At 34.1% G+C, this 17427-nt stretch overlaps 1 protein-coding gene across 2 annotated transcripts in view; it reads left to right on the top strand.

The window, feature by feature from the left end:
• Positions 1-17427, top strand: part of LOC129218585 (proton channel OtopLc-like) — a 201480-nt gene that overhangs the window by 94275 nt on the left and 89778 nt on the right. The window contains exon 1 of one of the 2 annotated variants that reach the window (XM_054852899.1): positions 4084-4285. The exons of the other annotated variant lie outside the window; for it this stretch is intronic. Coding sequence (XP_054708874.1) covers positions 4116-4285 — 170 coding nt within the window. The 5' untranslated portion in view covers positions 4084-4115. Of the gene's footprint in view, positions 1-4083; positions 4286-17427 lie in introns of those variants that run through there. 2 annotated transcript variants of the gene reach the window in all.

Below are 17427 nucleotides of genomic sequence, written 5' to 3'. Positions count from 1 at the left end.
CTGAAAAGAGGGGAATAAAAAAAACCATCGCGGTTTTCAGTAGTGGAGCTCCCCTTTTCTTCAAGCACTGGGAGCAGCGTACTGTAACGGCACAACACACTTACAAAGAACGCAGTCTTCCGTGCCACTGAAAAGATCTCCCGACACCGTTAGAGAAGCGAGCACCTTCTACGCAATGCAAAGGAACAGTGAGCAAATTTCTTTTTACTACCTCCAATATCAGACAGCCTGAAGGGGGATATGCATCTATTCTTTTCTCGAATGTGCAAAAAGGTTAAGATTGGAATGATCGCAGAGTAAGATTTGATGGGTAGGGGTAGGGTTAGAACTAAATATCTATACCTTCAGAACGGATGTGATTTTGTAAATTTTAATCGCTCCATTTTCTTGCCAAACTATTATTACTATTCTTATTACAGTGAAACCTGTGTAAGTTGACCACTTGTGGTGCACTACTTTAATGGTCAACTTACAGAGGTTGATTTATATGATAAGGACTGATTCCGTGCCTGAAAAAAACGATCAACTTAGACAGGTGGTCAACTTACAAGGGTGGTCAACTTCACAGGTTTTACTGTATTAGTAATATTTTTAATATTAGTATTACTTTTATTATGATCGTTATAATCAATATTATGATCATCGGATCATCATTCCGATCAGCACCATCATCATCAATGTTATCATTCTAATCGTCATTGTTATACCCCTCACTCACCCGCAAGAACCACTGGTTTCAAAATGCTTCCTACGGTTTCCAGCTAATTAATCTACACAATTTGATGCTCAGACATTTCAATGAGTGTGTGGTAAGGACTAAACATAAACATCCATTCTTTTAGAACGTATGCGATTTTGATAAATTTTAATTTCCCTATATTGAAGCTGAGACAAGAAATGTACCTACACGCGTTAGAAATAGCATTGTTTTTTTTAGTTACACTTATAGTAGCGCAATAAGTGTGAAATTTCAATATGAACTTAAGTGTCAACCAGAACGACGCAACGTCCAAAGCTGAAACTACATGAATCGATTTTATTCTACAAGTATGCAGTAAAAACTAAAAGAACCAACATTTCGATTAGCTCTTATTATAATATATTTCAATTATTTCTCAGTTTTCAGATTGAAGCTGAGGTCTCCTTTCAGGTAAGTATCCAACATCTTTTTTTTTTTTGTTTTGTAAGGAACTCGGTACAAAAACTAAAACCTCTTTCTCCTAAACATGTTGCACTGATTGCAAATTGTAAGCATTCCTGAAGCACAAGGGGGGAGGGGGCGCTCAAGAAAATTAATTAATTTGGTTCTTTTGTAACTCGTGATTTTTTCTGAACTCAGGACGATCGGTTTCGTATAATTTTATATTTTGATAATCGCTAAAATCTTTAATCTTATTTTTATTGTTTTTCTTAAAAAAACCCTTAATGTCGTCTCCTGGAGGATCAAAATCACCCTCTTGGGGGTGATTGCCCCGAGGTAGGAGACCGCTGAACTGGATGATTTATTGAAAAATGATGTTAAGTCTTTGTCAGTTTCGGCTTCCAAATATTTTAATAATTTCATGATTAATCAGATTTTCAACGAAATAGCTTATTATGCTCGAAACAGCTCAAGTAACTTAATGTCTCTTCTCTTCCCATTAAAGCGTATTCAATTATCCAATTAATGAATGAGACGCTGTTTTTACGATAGTTAAAAGTGTTTTGTGAAATTCAATTCATGCAAATACAATTCACTACAGGAAAAAAACTGCTTTTGAGTAACGGCACTAGTAACAGACAAGGGTCCTGTAACAGACAGTCTAAGTTTGGATTTAAATACTAAGAATTTTAGGCTAGTAAAACTGATGTTGCTGCTACACATGAATACAGTGGAACCATCTAACTAATGGAAAATAAATGTACGCAATGGCTAACTCACGGCGGAACCCTCCTTATATTTCGACGGAACCCAAGGGTTCCGCGGAACACACTTTGGGAAACGCTGATCTAGTGTTATCAGAGTGAATTTTGTGAGCCAGTTGGTATTCACAAGGTAGGTGGCAGGTTATGAACAGCCACCACGAGGTCTGCCGGTGTTTCATGCTCATTTGAATTTAATAAGGTTTTAGATCTAAAAATAAAGAGCTTTTGCACATTTTTAAGAGAAAAGGGAAATTCTGACCATTATTCATTCTTTTCTCATCCTATCTGTTACCGGGTGTCATCAAAATTGTCGGTGTTTGTTACTGGGAGGTCGAATTTTTTTTCAAAATTGAGCAAATAAAAACAGAATTGACGAATTCAGAGGATCCAGAAGTAACCAAACGTTAGCTGAGATGTAGTTGCATGGGAGAAAAATTGTTTTAAAAGTCTAAATACATTAAAAGGCTCAGAAAATTGAGTTAACTTGAGAGCGATGTCTTAAGTATGCCTGTTACTAGTTCCGTTACCCTACTAGCAGGAAATTTCTTGGAAACTTGGCTTCCAAAAAAGGTTTCTTATAACGGTAGCTTCTTCTTCAGTTATTTCAACGTTGCTCAAGAACTTTTCTTCTATTGAACTCATGTGAAAGAAAACTCTTAACTTCTTACTTTTAGAGACGTTCTGTCTTTTCTCCAACAAGTGAAGAAGGCTAATTTTATGCAAGTGTTTAATTGAAGTATGGTCAGAAAAATACCCAGGTTCTTAAGAATGTTTGGAAGAGACATGTGTGGTAACGTCCGTTGTTTTGAGGTAGCAGCCGTAATATTTCTTACCTATTTCATTTGAAACACTGTCTCCGTCTTCATCATTGGTTAAAAGAATAGAATTATAGGTCGTAATGTTTGTTCGTGTTTCTGTATTGTTCGAGATTTCAGCGATATAAAAGATGTTCTGGGACAACAAAATAAGTGGGAAAAAATTCTCATGTCTCTTAAAGTAATAATGCATATACTACTGCTGATTTAGTTCATGCATTTATAATCATATCTTCTGCGTATATTCCCTTAAAAGTTTCAGGGTGATGTTTCATTTAGTTTTGCTCTTTATTCCTGTAGCGTAGTTTGAAAGTCAAAAACCGATCAAAGATTGTAAGGTAGAGCATTTGTTGCGTAGTTTAAAGGACTACTTGTATTCAGATTTTTGTATTTAGGAATATCATTACTTAATAATCGCTACTTTATAGCTTTCTTCCAAAATAATGCAAATAAAATTGAAATTTTGTTCATTTCAAATCAGAAAAATATGAAATGTGGGTCATATCACACAGTTGAGTCATCGGGAGGGGGGAGGGCAGCCTGTGATCAAGCGGGGCTTATATCCTCTTCCTCAAGGTTAAACACCCCAACCTCTAGTGTTCAAATAGCAAGCCAATATGACCGCAATCTAAGTTAACAGTTTTTTTGTGATGCTCTGCTATTGTTTAAACAGAAAATCAGCAGAATATTGGAACAATCATTCGTTATATTAAAGGTCTAATACGTGCTAATTTACATCACATGCTATAAAATGTCACACTCTCATTTCGTTTTCCTTTAAAATCGTAGTTATCGGTAGTAATCTGTAATTTATTCTAGTCACTTTTTTGCACACAACTGCCTCTGAAAAAAAATCCACCAGCGCATTGTGTTGGTGTAGTTATAAAAAAAAAATAGCTGGGACGTTTATAAGCCTAATTCCTTTTCATCTTCTCTTTCTCTATCTTGTATACATGGGCTTGTATGTGTAATTGGTGCATGGGCGGGTGTGCTTGTACGTGTAAAATATCTTTAAGTAACGCGTTCGGTAACAAAAAAAGAAAAAAGAAAGAAAGTGGCAGAAATTTGGAAGCTTAGTCGCTAGGAAAGATTGAAAAACAGCATCGCATCCATTCCCCCCAGATCATAAAGAGCGAAAAACAAAATGCTCTAAAAGGCATTACGAAAGCTGCGCCGTAAAAAAAGGACGCATTTCTAGTAAGCTGGAGTCAATTTGAGCCATAAAAGGGAGGAATAAATATCAAACGAGGAGTGACAGATGAGGGTGACGGATGCTTCGAAGAAAGAGGATAGTGAGGCAGAGTCAGGTGCAGGCAAGCACAGAGACCTTGTCAATCAGGCGCAGGGACTCGGGGCTCACAACTTGAGTGTCGATGCTGGAAGGCGGATCGGGGGATGCCTCAGGCGGAGGAGGCGCAAGATTGGCCACCCGCAACGAGGATGCCGAGGAGGGGCAACAGCGAGGCACCTTCGGATGCAGTCGGAGCCGACGGCCGCAGGGCCATCGAATGGCCCGTCGACCACTCGGCCTCGCAGTCCATATGGAGGATTCTCAGTCATCTCGTGTGAGTCTTTTCACTCATTCTATTAACCCCTAAATACAACAAATCTAACCCCTTATCTAACCTTAGGGGTAACCCCAACCGAAAGACAATCAGATACTCTAATTCAAAGAATTATATTTTCGAAACTACTGCACATATCGTCGCCTCTGAACAACAGTAAGACATCTAATCCCAGTAATAACACTTAGATATCCTACTGTTGCTCTGAGGCGACGGTACTGCAACAATAAGTGATACGTAAATGCAAAGAGAAATACATAAAGTTTTTTTGAACTTAAAAATGTCCAATATGAGCGCCTTTTGTTACACTGTAAACAGATCATCTGCAATCCAGCTCGTTCTACACGCCGTGTGATTTCTTTCTACACGGTTACGTTTAAGCCTCTGCTTATCGACTCCCGACGCCGAAAGCACTATTGAAAATTCTAGAACCCATTTGTTCGGCATTACGAACATTGACAGTTTGATACTCGAAAATGTGTGAAATGAACTCGATTAAGATTGGTTGTAGTCGCGTCACAAAAGGTTCCAACAATGAGCATTTTTAGTTGAACTTATTTACGGAACGTGCTCGTGAATTGCATATTTGTGCCATTGAACTTCATCAGAAGATAAAAATGGTATATTTATCATTAAATTCCTGCTTCTCTTATTGTAACAGTGCAGTAGTTATGAAAATATGATTGAGAATGCACGGAAGAAAGGCGAAATGGGTTTTTTTCTTCGAGTTAAGTTAAATATGCCAACACTCATTTTAAGAGAAGAATTTGTTGCGCTTTTTAAACAGGTAAGAAAGGCGAATAATCAAGGTGAAAAGTTACCCTATAGTTTGCTGCACATCGTAGAAAAATTGAGGGGTTCAACTTTCAAACGTGATTTTTTAGAACACTGAAAGGAATGACATTTCGCCTTTTTCTCCTCTGCTCTTCAATCAAGAAAACTTTAATCGCTTGACACAAAAACACGTCTGAGAGATGCCATTCATTTCATTTGTGTTGTATACTGACGCCTGCGAGACATCACTCTGCTTGTGCAATTAGAGATTGGCGAGCGAAGCGAGCAGGGGGGGGGGCGAATCCCTTAGTATTTAAAAATAACTGTATGTCTGTGTGTGTGTTTTTTTTTACACAAATTCGCAGTTTACGTCGGATCTTTGCCAAATTTTCCGCAGAGATCCTATGGTGCTCAGGAACTGCTCAAATTGGATGGGTGGAGGGGGGGGGGGTTACTGGAATATGCGTGAAACAGAATGCTTACGCCTTTTCATAACAATGGTTAAATTTTTGGAATTAAAAAAAAAATCCAAAGAGATCTAAATTTATATTTTGAGTCATGCAATTGCTCTTTTCTACATGTTGGCGGGACATTTTAGGCTATTTGTTTTCTTATGTCTAAGTCTGATTGTAGAACATGCGTTATTTGACGCAACTTCAATTTTAGAGGTGGTTAATTTTTAGGTCAATGCTAGACACTGCAATTAACAGATTGTTAAGTTGTACTTGGACACCATACAAGTCATGATATTCCATACAGCTATTAAGTTATCACCCTCCCCCTAAAGCAGATTCAGCTATTTTGGCGCTATCTGAATCGATTTAAATTGCTTCCCAACGAGTCCCAGACAGGTTCTATTTGAGTAAAATCTGGCGGCAGGCCATGGAAGGACATTTTATTCCTTAAGAATGCGTTACGAGAGTCGTACTCTATGTGATCGAGGGATATTTTGATCATACATGGCTCCTCCTGAGTTACCAGATTGCACCAAGTCAAACCAACTGGATAACGGCGTTGCATAGATGGTATGGTGTAGCTGTGGCTGCTTTCCTAATTGTTGTTCTTCTTGCACATTTGTGGTTCTGGGGCGTCTCGAATGAAGCACTTCAGTGGTTAATTGTGCTTTCTCTATTCCACTGATACCAAGGCCGCGTAACTATCATATCACTTCGACAAACATACTGCCAGGTACGTTCAATGAACCTGCTTCTCTGACAAGTCAGAGTTCTCCCTCAACAATTGCTGATGGGGTACATATAAGGGAAAGGAGGGCACATAAAAAAAAACGAAAAATTTCTTATCTCTTCATTTTTCAAAAAAAATCATCCATTTCTGAGTTTAAAGATGTCCCCATAACTGATTTTTTTTTTTTTTGTACCATAGACTTTTTGAGATTTTTAAAAACGTTCTTTCTTTACTTTATAGGTCTATTTTAAAACAAATGTATTCAATTGTTTGCATGTGCCCTTATAGGAGGCATATTTGAACAAGTCTGGGGTTCGTGCGAACACGATAAAAAAATTTGAAACAAGCATCATATTTTGAAGAAAAACTCTTTAGTATGAAAATATACGTATATACCAATTACATTGAAGGTTTTGTAACATATACTCATTAGTTTAAATTGTACAGTAATTATATCACTAGGAAAATATTTCCTGCCATATAAAGGGTGTCCCAAAATTAATGCAAGATTTGAATTTGCCGCCATTTTTGCAATAAATGGTTGGCAACCCTGAAAAAAGAACAATTTGACAGCTGAGAGTTTAGGGTAATCAAAAATAGAGCGTTATACGATACAATAATGCGCTTTCATTATTGAACAATTGCTTCAAAAATAATGAAAGTTGAGGCTGGTCAAGCAGTTACTGTTATTGGTGCTCGGTATCGCAACACGGTAATGCACGGGTGGTTGTGTTCTTGTTGACATAGACCTTTGAATTCAAATAACCCCATAAGAAGAAATTTAATAATGTTAAATCACACGATCTAGGGTGCCAATTCTGATCACCGAAATGAGAGAGTACGCGACTAGGAAATGCCTTATGCAGTCATTGAAATGTTTCACTATTTCTCTAGCTGTATGGTACAATAACACCCCATTTTTACTAACCCTAAACTCTCAACTGTCAAATTGTTCTTTTTTCATGGCTGCCAACAATTTATGGAAAAAATGGTTGCAAATTCAAATCTTGCGTTAATTTTGGGACACCCTTTATATAACTGCTCACTGTAAAATTAAGTCTCGTAGCTTGTTCTGATCACTGGATAGACACGAAAAAATTATAAGACTACTTAGGACAAAAACTACTTTATTTTGTTAAAAAATTTCCGATTATAGATTGCTTTTAAACTTTATACAGTATATGATAGTGTATTTCAAAATTATTTAAAACTTCAGTTTCTAATTATATGAAAATATTTAATTTCCTGAAACATTATATGACCCTAAGTTATTCATCAAGTACTACTTAGTAACAAAAAATTTAAAATAAGATAAAATAAAATGATAAAAATAAAAAGTATTTAAAAATAATAATAGTAATAAGAAATAAATTTACGAACAGATTACAGAAAAAATAGTAATTATAAACATTTACATTTATCTTAACATTTACTACTACAGAGGGGATATGGGAACTGTTCACATTCGCCCCTTGATGTTGTGTTCACAAGTGCCTATCATCAAGTGTTCAAGTAATATGTAAGATGTGCTATCTACCTAAGAACTTACTTACAAAAAATAATTCTAAGTTCAGCAAAAATATTTAAACATTGTTCTAAATTTACTTTAATGTTCACATAATAATTTCCAATAATTAAGTTTAACTTTGTTTAAAATATGTTTTCACGAAAAAAAGACTGATAAAATTTAAATAAAATATAAAATTTATGATAAATGATAATTAGGATAAAATTACATATAGAATCTGCTAAAACAAAGAAGTTGCCACCACAGAAACATAAAATGGCTCATTGCTCTAAAAGTTTGACCAAGAGGTAGGACTGGTACTGACATTACTTGGGATTCTTTCAAGAATTTTTTACTCGAAGTTATCTTAGTAAAAGATACCATGTTCATATGGGACCCGTGTTCCTTTCCTGAAAGTACATCATTCACATTCGTATGACTTCAGAAGATATATAGATCTTCAGAAGTTACTTACTGGTTGGATTTAAAGATTAAAATATAGTCTTTGAGATAACATACAACTGGCACACTTGAGTAATTTCTGTTGGTTAAAGTATTTGCAAGCAAATATATAACCCAGTTATGAGACACAAAAATCCCCGAGATGTTAAACAACTGGAACACATACACGACAAAAAGCAGTTTTAAAGAAAAACATCTTCAAAAAAGTATTTTTATTGGAAATCAATTAGAAAAGCAATGACGAATGCTTAGAGGATTATCAGGCAGTGTGTAAATCGAAATGGATTGCATGATTTAAACAAGCTATCTGCTCATAGTATCTACACGCAATTAAAGTAAATTCATCTCATTTAAAGCAGTAGTGGTTGATCATGGAGTCAAAACCGATGTCCCATGTGGCGCAAATCATATTCCATTCTGATTATTTAGGTGTCCAGCTTTATAAAATGAAAAAAATACTAAAGAACAATAAATACTAAAGAACGTTTGCTTAATTTGCACAATAAATAGCTGGTAAAAGAAATTGTACTCGAATTCGCTGGTAATAAAAACGGGATTGACATTTTTACAGGATTTTAAAGGAAGACATTTTAAGAGATACTTGGAAGTTGCCGCGAAATTGGAACTTGATTTTGTTCCTGTACTATGGGTCTGAGAACTAGAAAAAGGCGAATGATTGAAACACCTGCAAAAACTTGTTGCTATGAAAAACCGACAGTTATCGGGTCTGCCTCTCGAGTTCCACATTTAAATAAATCCGGTGGTGCAATTTCAGAATTATATATATACCACGGCAAAATTTCTGATAGCGTTCACTTTTATGAGATCATTCGAAAGCAAAACGATTTTCGCGGCAACTTCCAAGTATCTCTTAAAATGTCTTCCTTTAAAATCCTGTAAAAATGTCAATCCCGTTTATATTACCAGCGAATTTGAGTACAATTTCTTTTACCAGCTAATCATTGTGCAAATTAAGCAAACGTTCTTTAGTATTTATTGTTGCTAAAATGCTAATTATTCACATGATTTATCAAAACACATGAGCCCGTCAAGTTTTGTAGCTCTGACTCGATTTTTTATACTAGCATATATGGACGCCTCACTTGCCAAATCGACTAACTCCATAACACAAAAAATAGAGAATAGTTATGAAGAAGGTGGTGTTATCCATAGGAGTAAATAGGTCCTCGTGTTACATTTTCTGCCAGTACATGGTCAGAAATGTACTGAATCTTAACTTCAATATAAATTCACATTCTAAGTATTGATGAAGCACATTTAAAGCAGAAATGAGGATTATTTTAAAAAGTGGAGTTAATTGATTTGGCAATTGAGGCATCCATATATCGTTTTGCCGCATAGTGTAGTGTGCACAAAACGATCATTTTAGATAAAATTGATTCATTAGCTTGAATTTAAAAATACTCTAATCTTCCATCCGCTTTAATTTTAATCTTGTAGAATTGTTTATGTGTTTTTAATTTATCACAAAAACATTGGCTACTGATTTTTTTTGGTATATTCTAGATTGCAGTAAATACCCTAAATATTCTTTACATGTTTTTTTTAAATTTAAGCTGGAAAAATGTCAGCAACCTTATTGCATAAAACATTTCATGCAATGTTTTTCAAAAAGCGTTCGGATTTGAATGACCCTTTTATAATGATAATTTAAATCATTTTCACTCTCAAAGCTATTTAACACAAAATTTATTTAATTTTTTTAAAGTCAGTAAAAGATTTGGATACATTTCAGAACAAAAGTTAGTTTTATTAAGCGGAGTTTAATAAGATTTTCCAACAACCAATTTCAAATACAACCGCATTCCCTCTATTTCCCTATTCCCCATTAATAAAAATTACTATCGACAACTTTTTTCCTGACAAATAACTAAGACTGCTTTTGGTTTCCAAAGCGATTAGTAAATGTTTCTTTCTTTCTTTTTTCTTTTTTTTTTTTTTTTTTTTTTGCCCACCCCTCCCCCCTTGCTAGTCAAGAATGTTAATATTTTGTAGTGTGTGGGTATTGTTAGCTATGTATTTTATCAACAACATTTTTCAACTTTTTTTCTCAACAGATTCAGGGATGAAATGTGTTTTTCCACCCGTTCAAACTTTTAGAACTACTGTCACTTTTCATTTACGATATTTTAGAGTATTTTTCCTTTCATAACTTGAAATGCAATTTTTGGTTTCCTTGCTTTATTACTTTTATGCCTTTTGGACAAGCTTTTTTATTTATTTATTTAGTTTTGTTTTCGAAGTTCACTTTTCTTTATTGCAAATACAAATGATAGTTGTTCTCATCAAGATATCCACATTCATTTACATATTTATTTGTAAACTACAGCAACTCACAGCGTTGTAAAACAATAAAGTATTTTTTTTTCTTATAATAATATTTTATTTAAAAATTAAACAAAATTGAAATGTTTTGTTGGCCCTTAACGTGAAGTATTTTTTGATACTCTAAATTGCTAATTTAAATTTCATTTTCCTCTCGGATGTTTTTTTTTTAAATTTTGTTATTATTCATTATTTTTAAAGTTTTAAAATCCCGAAGGTTTTCTTTCACTTTTTACATGAAATTAAAATTACCTGACCTTATAATGACGAAGCGAGTGTTGCTTATTTAGACAATGGCATTTTGTTCTCACCACCACATTCCCTTGCTGAAAATCGGAGCTACTCCATGTATACTATTTATGCATGAAATATTGAAAATAATAAAAACGTCAAATGCTGTTTTCTTTCAAATTACTGGCATCTTAAAGAGAGAAATTTCAAAACTGTTGCGATCGTAATCACGTTATCTGCACGAAACATGAACGTAATTCTCCGCAACCATAGCAATATAGTATACTTAGACTTCTAAAAAGTTACTCGAGCTGAAATAAAAGTCAGTTTTGGGTTCAAATATAAATGTTGAAGAATAATTTGCACTTTCAAGCCAAACTTAGATGATCATTTCCCAGCTTAAGAACACGAATGCTTCATAACTTAAAATAATTAAGTAATCTTGAGAAAGAGTAAACTCGTTTAATTAACCGTAAAAAGTAGTGTAGACCGGAGCACATTTACGAGGATTTTTTTCAATGAACTTTCTAAATTTTATGTTTTAACTTAGGAAATTTTTGACATTGCTGTTTTATAAAGCAGTTAATAGAGTCTAAATTGGTATATTTAGCTGTTGCTCAGTTTGTGTTTTTAATCGTTTAAAAAATTATTTTCAAGTCCAAATCGCTTGAGTAAAGGTGCCCCGTGTCCGGGGCACGTTTATGCATATTTATTTTGACACCTGACGTGGTTATTTCAGTGTTTTAAACATAATATCTTACCATCGTTAAAATAAAGCAAATTTATTACAGACTGAATAGTGTATAAAGTAAAAACTGAATGGGCATGAAGATAGCACTACATGATTGTAAGCTATAAGATACGAACTTGTAACTCAATTAAAAATTAAATGGTGATTTTCAAAACTAAATAGCCTAAAATTACTAAAAGTTTTGAGACAGTTTGGAGCGAAGAAAAGCGTCAGGACCCGTTTAGAAGTAAGACACATCAAAAACGTGCGTAAAGGTGTTCAGACGTCAACGCGTAAACTTACCCCATCACCAAGTTTGGATTTATATTTGTAACGTGCGAAAAAATTTAATAACATTTCAGTTCATAAAAATAAAATTCTGAAAAAAGAATAAAATTCTGCTAATTTTTACATATTTGTTCTTTCTTAACTAAGTATTAGTTATTCACAATAAGCTTCAAAACGTTCAACTGAAAATTTACTCGATTTGGTTGAAAACAGATTATTCTTTCTGCATGCTAGACCGAAGCTCGACTGATGCTCAAAACCTTGTGAGGATACTTACTAGGGAGCAGCATCAATCTGCTATGACTGTTGACACTCCAGTCAGAATTCGTTTTGAAACAAGGGCACTGCGTAAACGTGCCCCTTTCTACCCTACTTTCTAGCAATGTATTATTTTTCCTGGTAACATCTTTTAACCTTCACTCCACACTGTTAATAATTTTCCGGAAAATTTACGGTAATTGTTACTGGCATCCATGTTGCCAGTAACTATTACCGTAAAAATCAAATGTTACTGTAAAATTTTACGGTTTCCTCGTTAGGCCACAGCAACCAATTGGCGCTGGGATCGCTTATTTCTCCGGTATAAATTACCGTAAAAATCAGCGATGCCATTTTTTTACAGTAACAATTACCAGAAAATCTTCCTGAATTTTTAACAGTGCAGTGTTGCTTTTTAAAAGCAGAATTCTCCATAAGTTGTATTAAAATTAGTTTCTGCATGTAACTAATTTTTAAATGGGTTGGGATTTTGTTCTAAATATTAAAATTTGACCATAGAAACGTGATGTGCTATAAAATGAAATGCCAAATATTCTATGTTTTTCAGAAAAGAAAAACATATTGGTATAACAGTAGTAAACAACGTAAAGTACAAATAAGCAATTGATTGCAGTCGCATGTTTCGTAGTTTCAAGGTTCTTCAATGCAAAGAAGTATGAGCTTTTAGATGTTAGGTATAGGTAATCCGATAAAGTTAACGGGAAGGGGAGGGGGAGACAAAAGGTCGTTTGAATAGTAAGATTTGGAGATTAACAAACGGCAAAATGAAACCTAGAACCGAAATTTACTACGCAACTTTCAAGAAAAAACCGCGAAGCAACAAATTTCCGTAAAATATTATAAGAACTGAAACACTTATCTGCACTCAACTGCTTACTTGTACTTTATCTGCGTTGTTTACTACGGTTACTTTGTTGCACAAAGGAATTTATTTATTTTGTATTCGTGCATTTACTTGCACAATTTCAATGTGGAAGAGGAAAAGGCATTAGCTAGAAAATTCCAATTCAAACATTGAGAGATTGCATTATTTTTAAGAAATTACAAATTCACTCGTAAAGAATAATACAATTTGAGACAAAAGTTAATTAGTTGCACAGCTTTGAGAAAATTAATTGCAATTCTGTATTGTGTACTTATAAACCGTTTCATTATTCGAAGAAACTATAAAGAAAAATCCATAGAAACCCGCCATTTTATACTACATATATCTCTTCATTAATCACTGACTCTAGAAAAGCCTTACGTTCTTTGTGAATCGTTATATTAGTGCGGATGGAAAAGGGAAAGCATTTTTGTTATTTTTCTCTGAAGTTTCTTCAAATTTTGCAACTTATGAAATTTGAATCTAGTGTCCAGTTACTTGGATATCAGCTTTTAATATACAATAGTGTAATACATTTCAATCTATAGTCTTGCTTTTATTTCGAAAACTTCAATTTAAAACTCATTTTACTTTAAAGTGTAGTAAATGTTACCTCAGCTGCAAGTATGTAAATAAATGATCAAGAATTCATAAACTAAGCAGTTAAATATACTTAAGTGTTGCGTAATGTAAATTATCTGTCAATAAATCTCTGATCATTTTCTGTTTAAGAGCAAAAATGCATCACAGAAGATACAAATAAAATTGGGCAGTCTTTAAATTATCATCTTTTTTAGCTTTGATTACTTGTATCAATGATTAATTGCATCTTTAACATCGTAAAGAACTACTGCTATGACAAATATAAGGGATTCATTTTTTATTGAGGTCTCCTATGCAAAGAGTTAAAGCCTTTTCCACCTTTTCTGAAGGATTGCGGCCCGAGTACGCAATGCATTTAGGAAATTTTAATTCTATACTATTCGGATCTTGCCTTGGACGACAATGGTGCTACAAATTAGGCAGCTGGATAAGTCAGTTTTAAGGATTCTGAAAAATCATTAAAGCGAAGCTTTTGAGAAAAACGAGCTGATGTGTGCATCACATGACTTCCTTTTACTCCAATTTAATGTCATTTCTCCATTACTGGTAATTTTAATGTGATTCAATAGTTAACTCTCTAAATGTGACAAAAAGTTGCGAAATTGAAACCAGATTTAAAAAAAAAATCGCCACATTTGTCACCAATTTGGCGGCGAAACTTGGCGACCAAAAAACTGGCGATATATCGCCAAGTGTCCGCCAAATTATAACACCACTTAAGTTTACATCGAAATTAACACACTTTACTAATACGTAAAAGCTAATTCTATCTGTCTTCGAGTGAAAATGAATTGAAAACCCATTTTTTGTTTAAAGAAATATTCATGTGAAATTCTTACAGTTAATGAACAGTTACGAAGCGCTACACTTTGGTCAACGAGCCGAATGATTTTTCCAAACTTTTCAAAACTAAACGAGCTGATGTGTGCATCACATGACTTCCTTTTACACCAATTTAATGTTATTTCCCCATTATTGCAATTTTAATGTGATTCAATAGTTAACTCTCTAAATTTCACCAACAGTAGCCAAATAAAACCAGATTTAAAAAAAAACCCCGCCAAATTAGTCGCCAACTTGGCGACCAAAAGACTGGCGATATATCGCCAAGTGTCCGCCAAATTATAACACCACTTAAGTTTACATCGAAATTAACGCTGATTTCCTCCTTAAAAGGAGAAAAACAACCCTTTAGAAACACACGAATGCAGTCAAAAGGGGAGGTGCACAACTAGACCCCACTAGGAGTCTACGTAGCAAATTTCAACTCCCTAGGACATACCGTTCTTGAGTTATGCGACATACATACGCACATACGTACAGGTTGTTATCAAAATAATGGAAACACCTGTCAATATAAAAGGGGCATTTTTGAATGCGTTTCGAAAGTATGAAAGAAAAAAACCAGGTATGTTTTTTTTTAAATATAAATAGTAATGTTTATATTCTGGTAGTATATGGTGGTTTAACGGAAGTTCTGATAGTCTGATGGATTTTTTTCAAGCACGTGAAATGTCGGATCTCTCAAATTTTTAAAGAGGTCAAATTGTTGGGACGCGTCTAGTTGGAGCAAGTGTAGCTGAAACATCGTAACTTTTTAGCATTTATAGAGGTATCTAAGGTCATGACAGCATACGCACAGCGCGGTAAGACAAGCTCGGCAAAGCAAATTAGTGGGCGGAAAGAGAAGCTCAGTGAAAGAGGTCGACTGGTATTGAAGCAGACTGTAAAGTCCAAAAAGCGAACAACAGCAGCAAAAGTGACCACAGAACTCAATTATCATCTGGATTCACCAGTGTGAGTAATTACAGTTAGAAGAGCACCTTTATAAATAGAACATTTACGGCAGAATAGTGATTCAAGAAAAAATTTCCAAGTGTTTCCATTATTTTGATAACTACCTGTATATACAGAGTTCACGAGAAAATTCGTTGTACACTGTTAAAAATTTTCCGGAAAATTTACGGTAATTGTTACTGGCATCCATGTTGCCAGTTACTATTACCGTAAAAATCAAATGTTACAGTAAAATTTTACGGTTTCCTCGGGAGGCCACAGCAACCAGTTGGCGCTGGGATCGCTTATTTCTCCGGTATAAAATACCGTAAAAATCAGCGATGCGTCGGCGATGCAATTTTACAGTAACAATTACCAGAAAATCTTCCTGAATTTTTAACAGCGTAATTAACTCAGGAATCGCCAAAATGGATATTTCACCTGTCTATACGTTCTTAGGCACTTATTCACGTGTGGTCGAGTCGAAAAAAAAAACTCAACATTCATTCGGGGGTGAGCAAAATGGAGGTGAAGGTCGATTTTTGAGTGAAAATCTTTTCGCGAATACAATACTTCCTTTTTTGTAAAAGGAAGTAAAAATTGTACATCGCGCTTTTTGGAATGAAACTGAAATTCAGATGAGGTACAGCATTTTAATCGTAAACATAACTAGAAACACTACAAGAACTTCATAATGAAGTAAAAAAGCAAAGGAAGGAGGAGAAAACCATATCACTTTTTAGGAATAAGATATTGTGTTGTATTTGTTCACGCAATTTGAATGGAACATGATTTGTAACGCGTTATTCGTCGTGTTCTGTGAAGATTCACATGAGTTGCCACTGAAGCATTGTCTCAATCTCTAAAAGAAAATTTCGTTTATGACTGTGACATCTACAGCAGAAAAAAAAATGAATAACGGAGCGTCAAAACTACACAAAGGCTGGAAGAAAGCAACGGAAAACATGATTGTTGAAACTGTTGAGAAAATGAGCTCTAATTGCTTGTAAACGGCCGAGCAGATTGATTGTGATTCATTCGACTGCAGAACTTGGTTTGTAAAAAAAATCAAAAGGTCAAACATAAAAAGTAAAAAATGCAAGCATATTAAAAGATGCACTAATGTACTTTTGGTCCAAAGGGATGTCACAAAACGGTTTTGAGGACAGACTGCGAAATACTATCAAACTAACGGCTATAAAAAAACAAAGTGCTTCAACAAAATGAAAGTTTTAAAAATAAATACATTTTTTAAATTATATTAAACAAAACTTGCTTGTATAGGAAGGCTAGATAATTGTATTTATTTAAACACACGTTCTTTTTAATTTAAAATTTAATTGTTTGTTCATAGCACCTAATAAGTTGAGGGAAACGAATTCTTTTTTGTACTATTAGTTTATTTTGCTGCATTGTATTGTATACTATGTAGTACAATACAAATGCTTATGTTAAATTATACAACAATAGTAGCATCATACAATAATAGTAATATTTAGTGTAAAACTAACACTGCAGCGAAAACTATTTTTTATTTATTTCCTGTTTAAAGGAAATAGTTGAAGGAACTGTGTGAAACAATCTTGCATTAATAATTGAGTTTTTAAATAATATTGATAACCGTGCTCGTTAGACACCACTTTTTTTACCAACCTCAAATCTCGTTTTATATCAACCTTTAATATTGAAATGTGCACATAAGTAAGTCAAAAACTCCTTCTCTCTCCTCATGTTACGTTGAACTGATCTTGAATGTCCATTAATCGAGCATGGTAATTTTAATTCCATATGAGCATAAAATTACCATTTTATGTTCGACTGATTTCGATTGTCAATAAAACAAGCGTCGTGTAAAAAACTTGTCATTGAAGGGAAAATAAAATGTTTTTTGCCAGTACTGTCTGAAAAAAATATTAATTACATTTTCCCGTTATCATAAACAACACCAAAATGAATCGCTATTAAAATAAAAAAAACCGTATGTAAAGAAGTCTTCTTTTTTTTTTTTTTTTTTTTTTGAGCAATCACGATTGCTTATTGCTTTCATTTGACTGTTTTGATGTGCTATCATTTTATTTTCCCGCCAGCATCCTTCG

This window comes from Uloborus diversus, chromosome 3 (assembly GCF_026930045.1).
Source record: "Uloborus diversus isolate 005 chromosome 3, Udiv.v.3.1, whole genome shotgun sequence".
Lineage (NCBI taxonomy): Eukaryota > Metazoa > Arthropoda > Arachnida > Araneae > Uloboridae > Uloborus > Uloborus diversus.
This window is presented reverse-complemented; position numbering and strand designations above follow the sequence as displayed.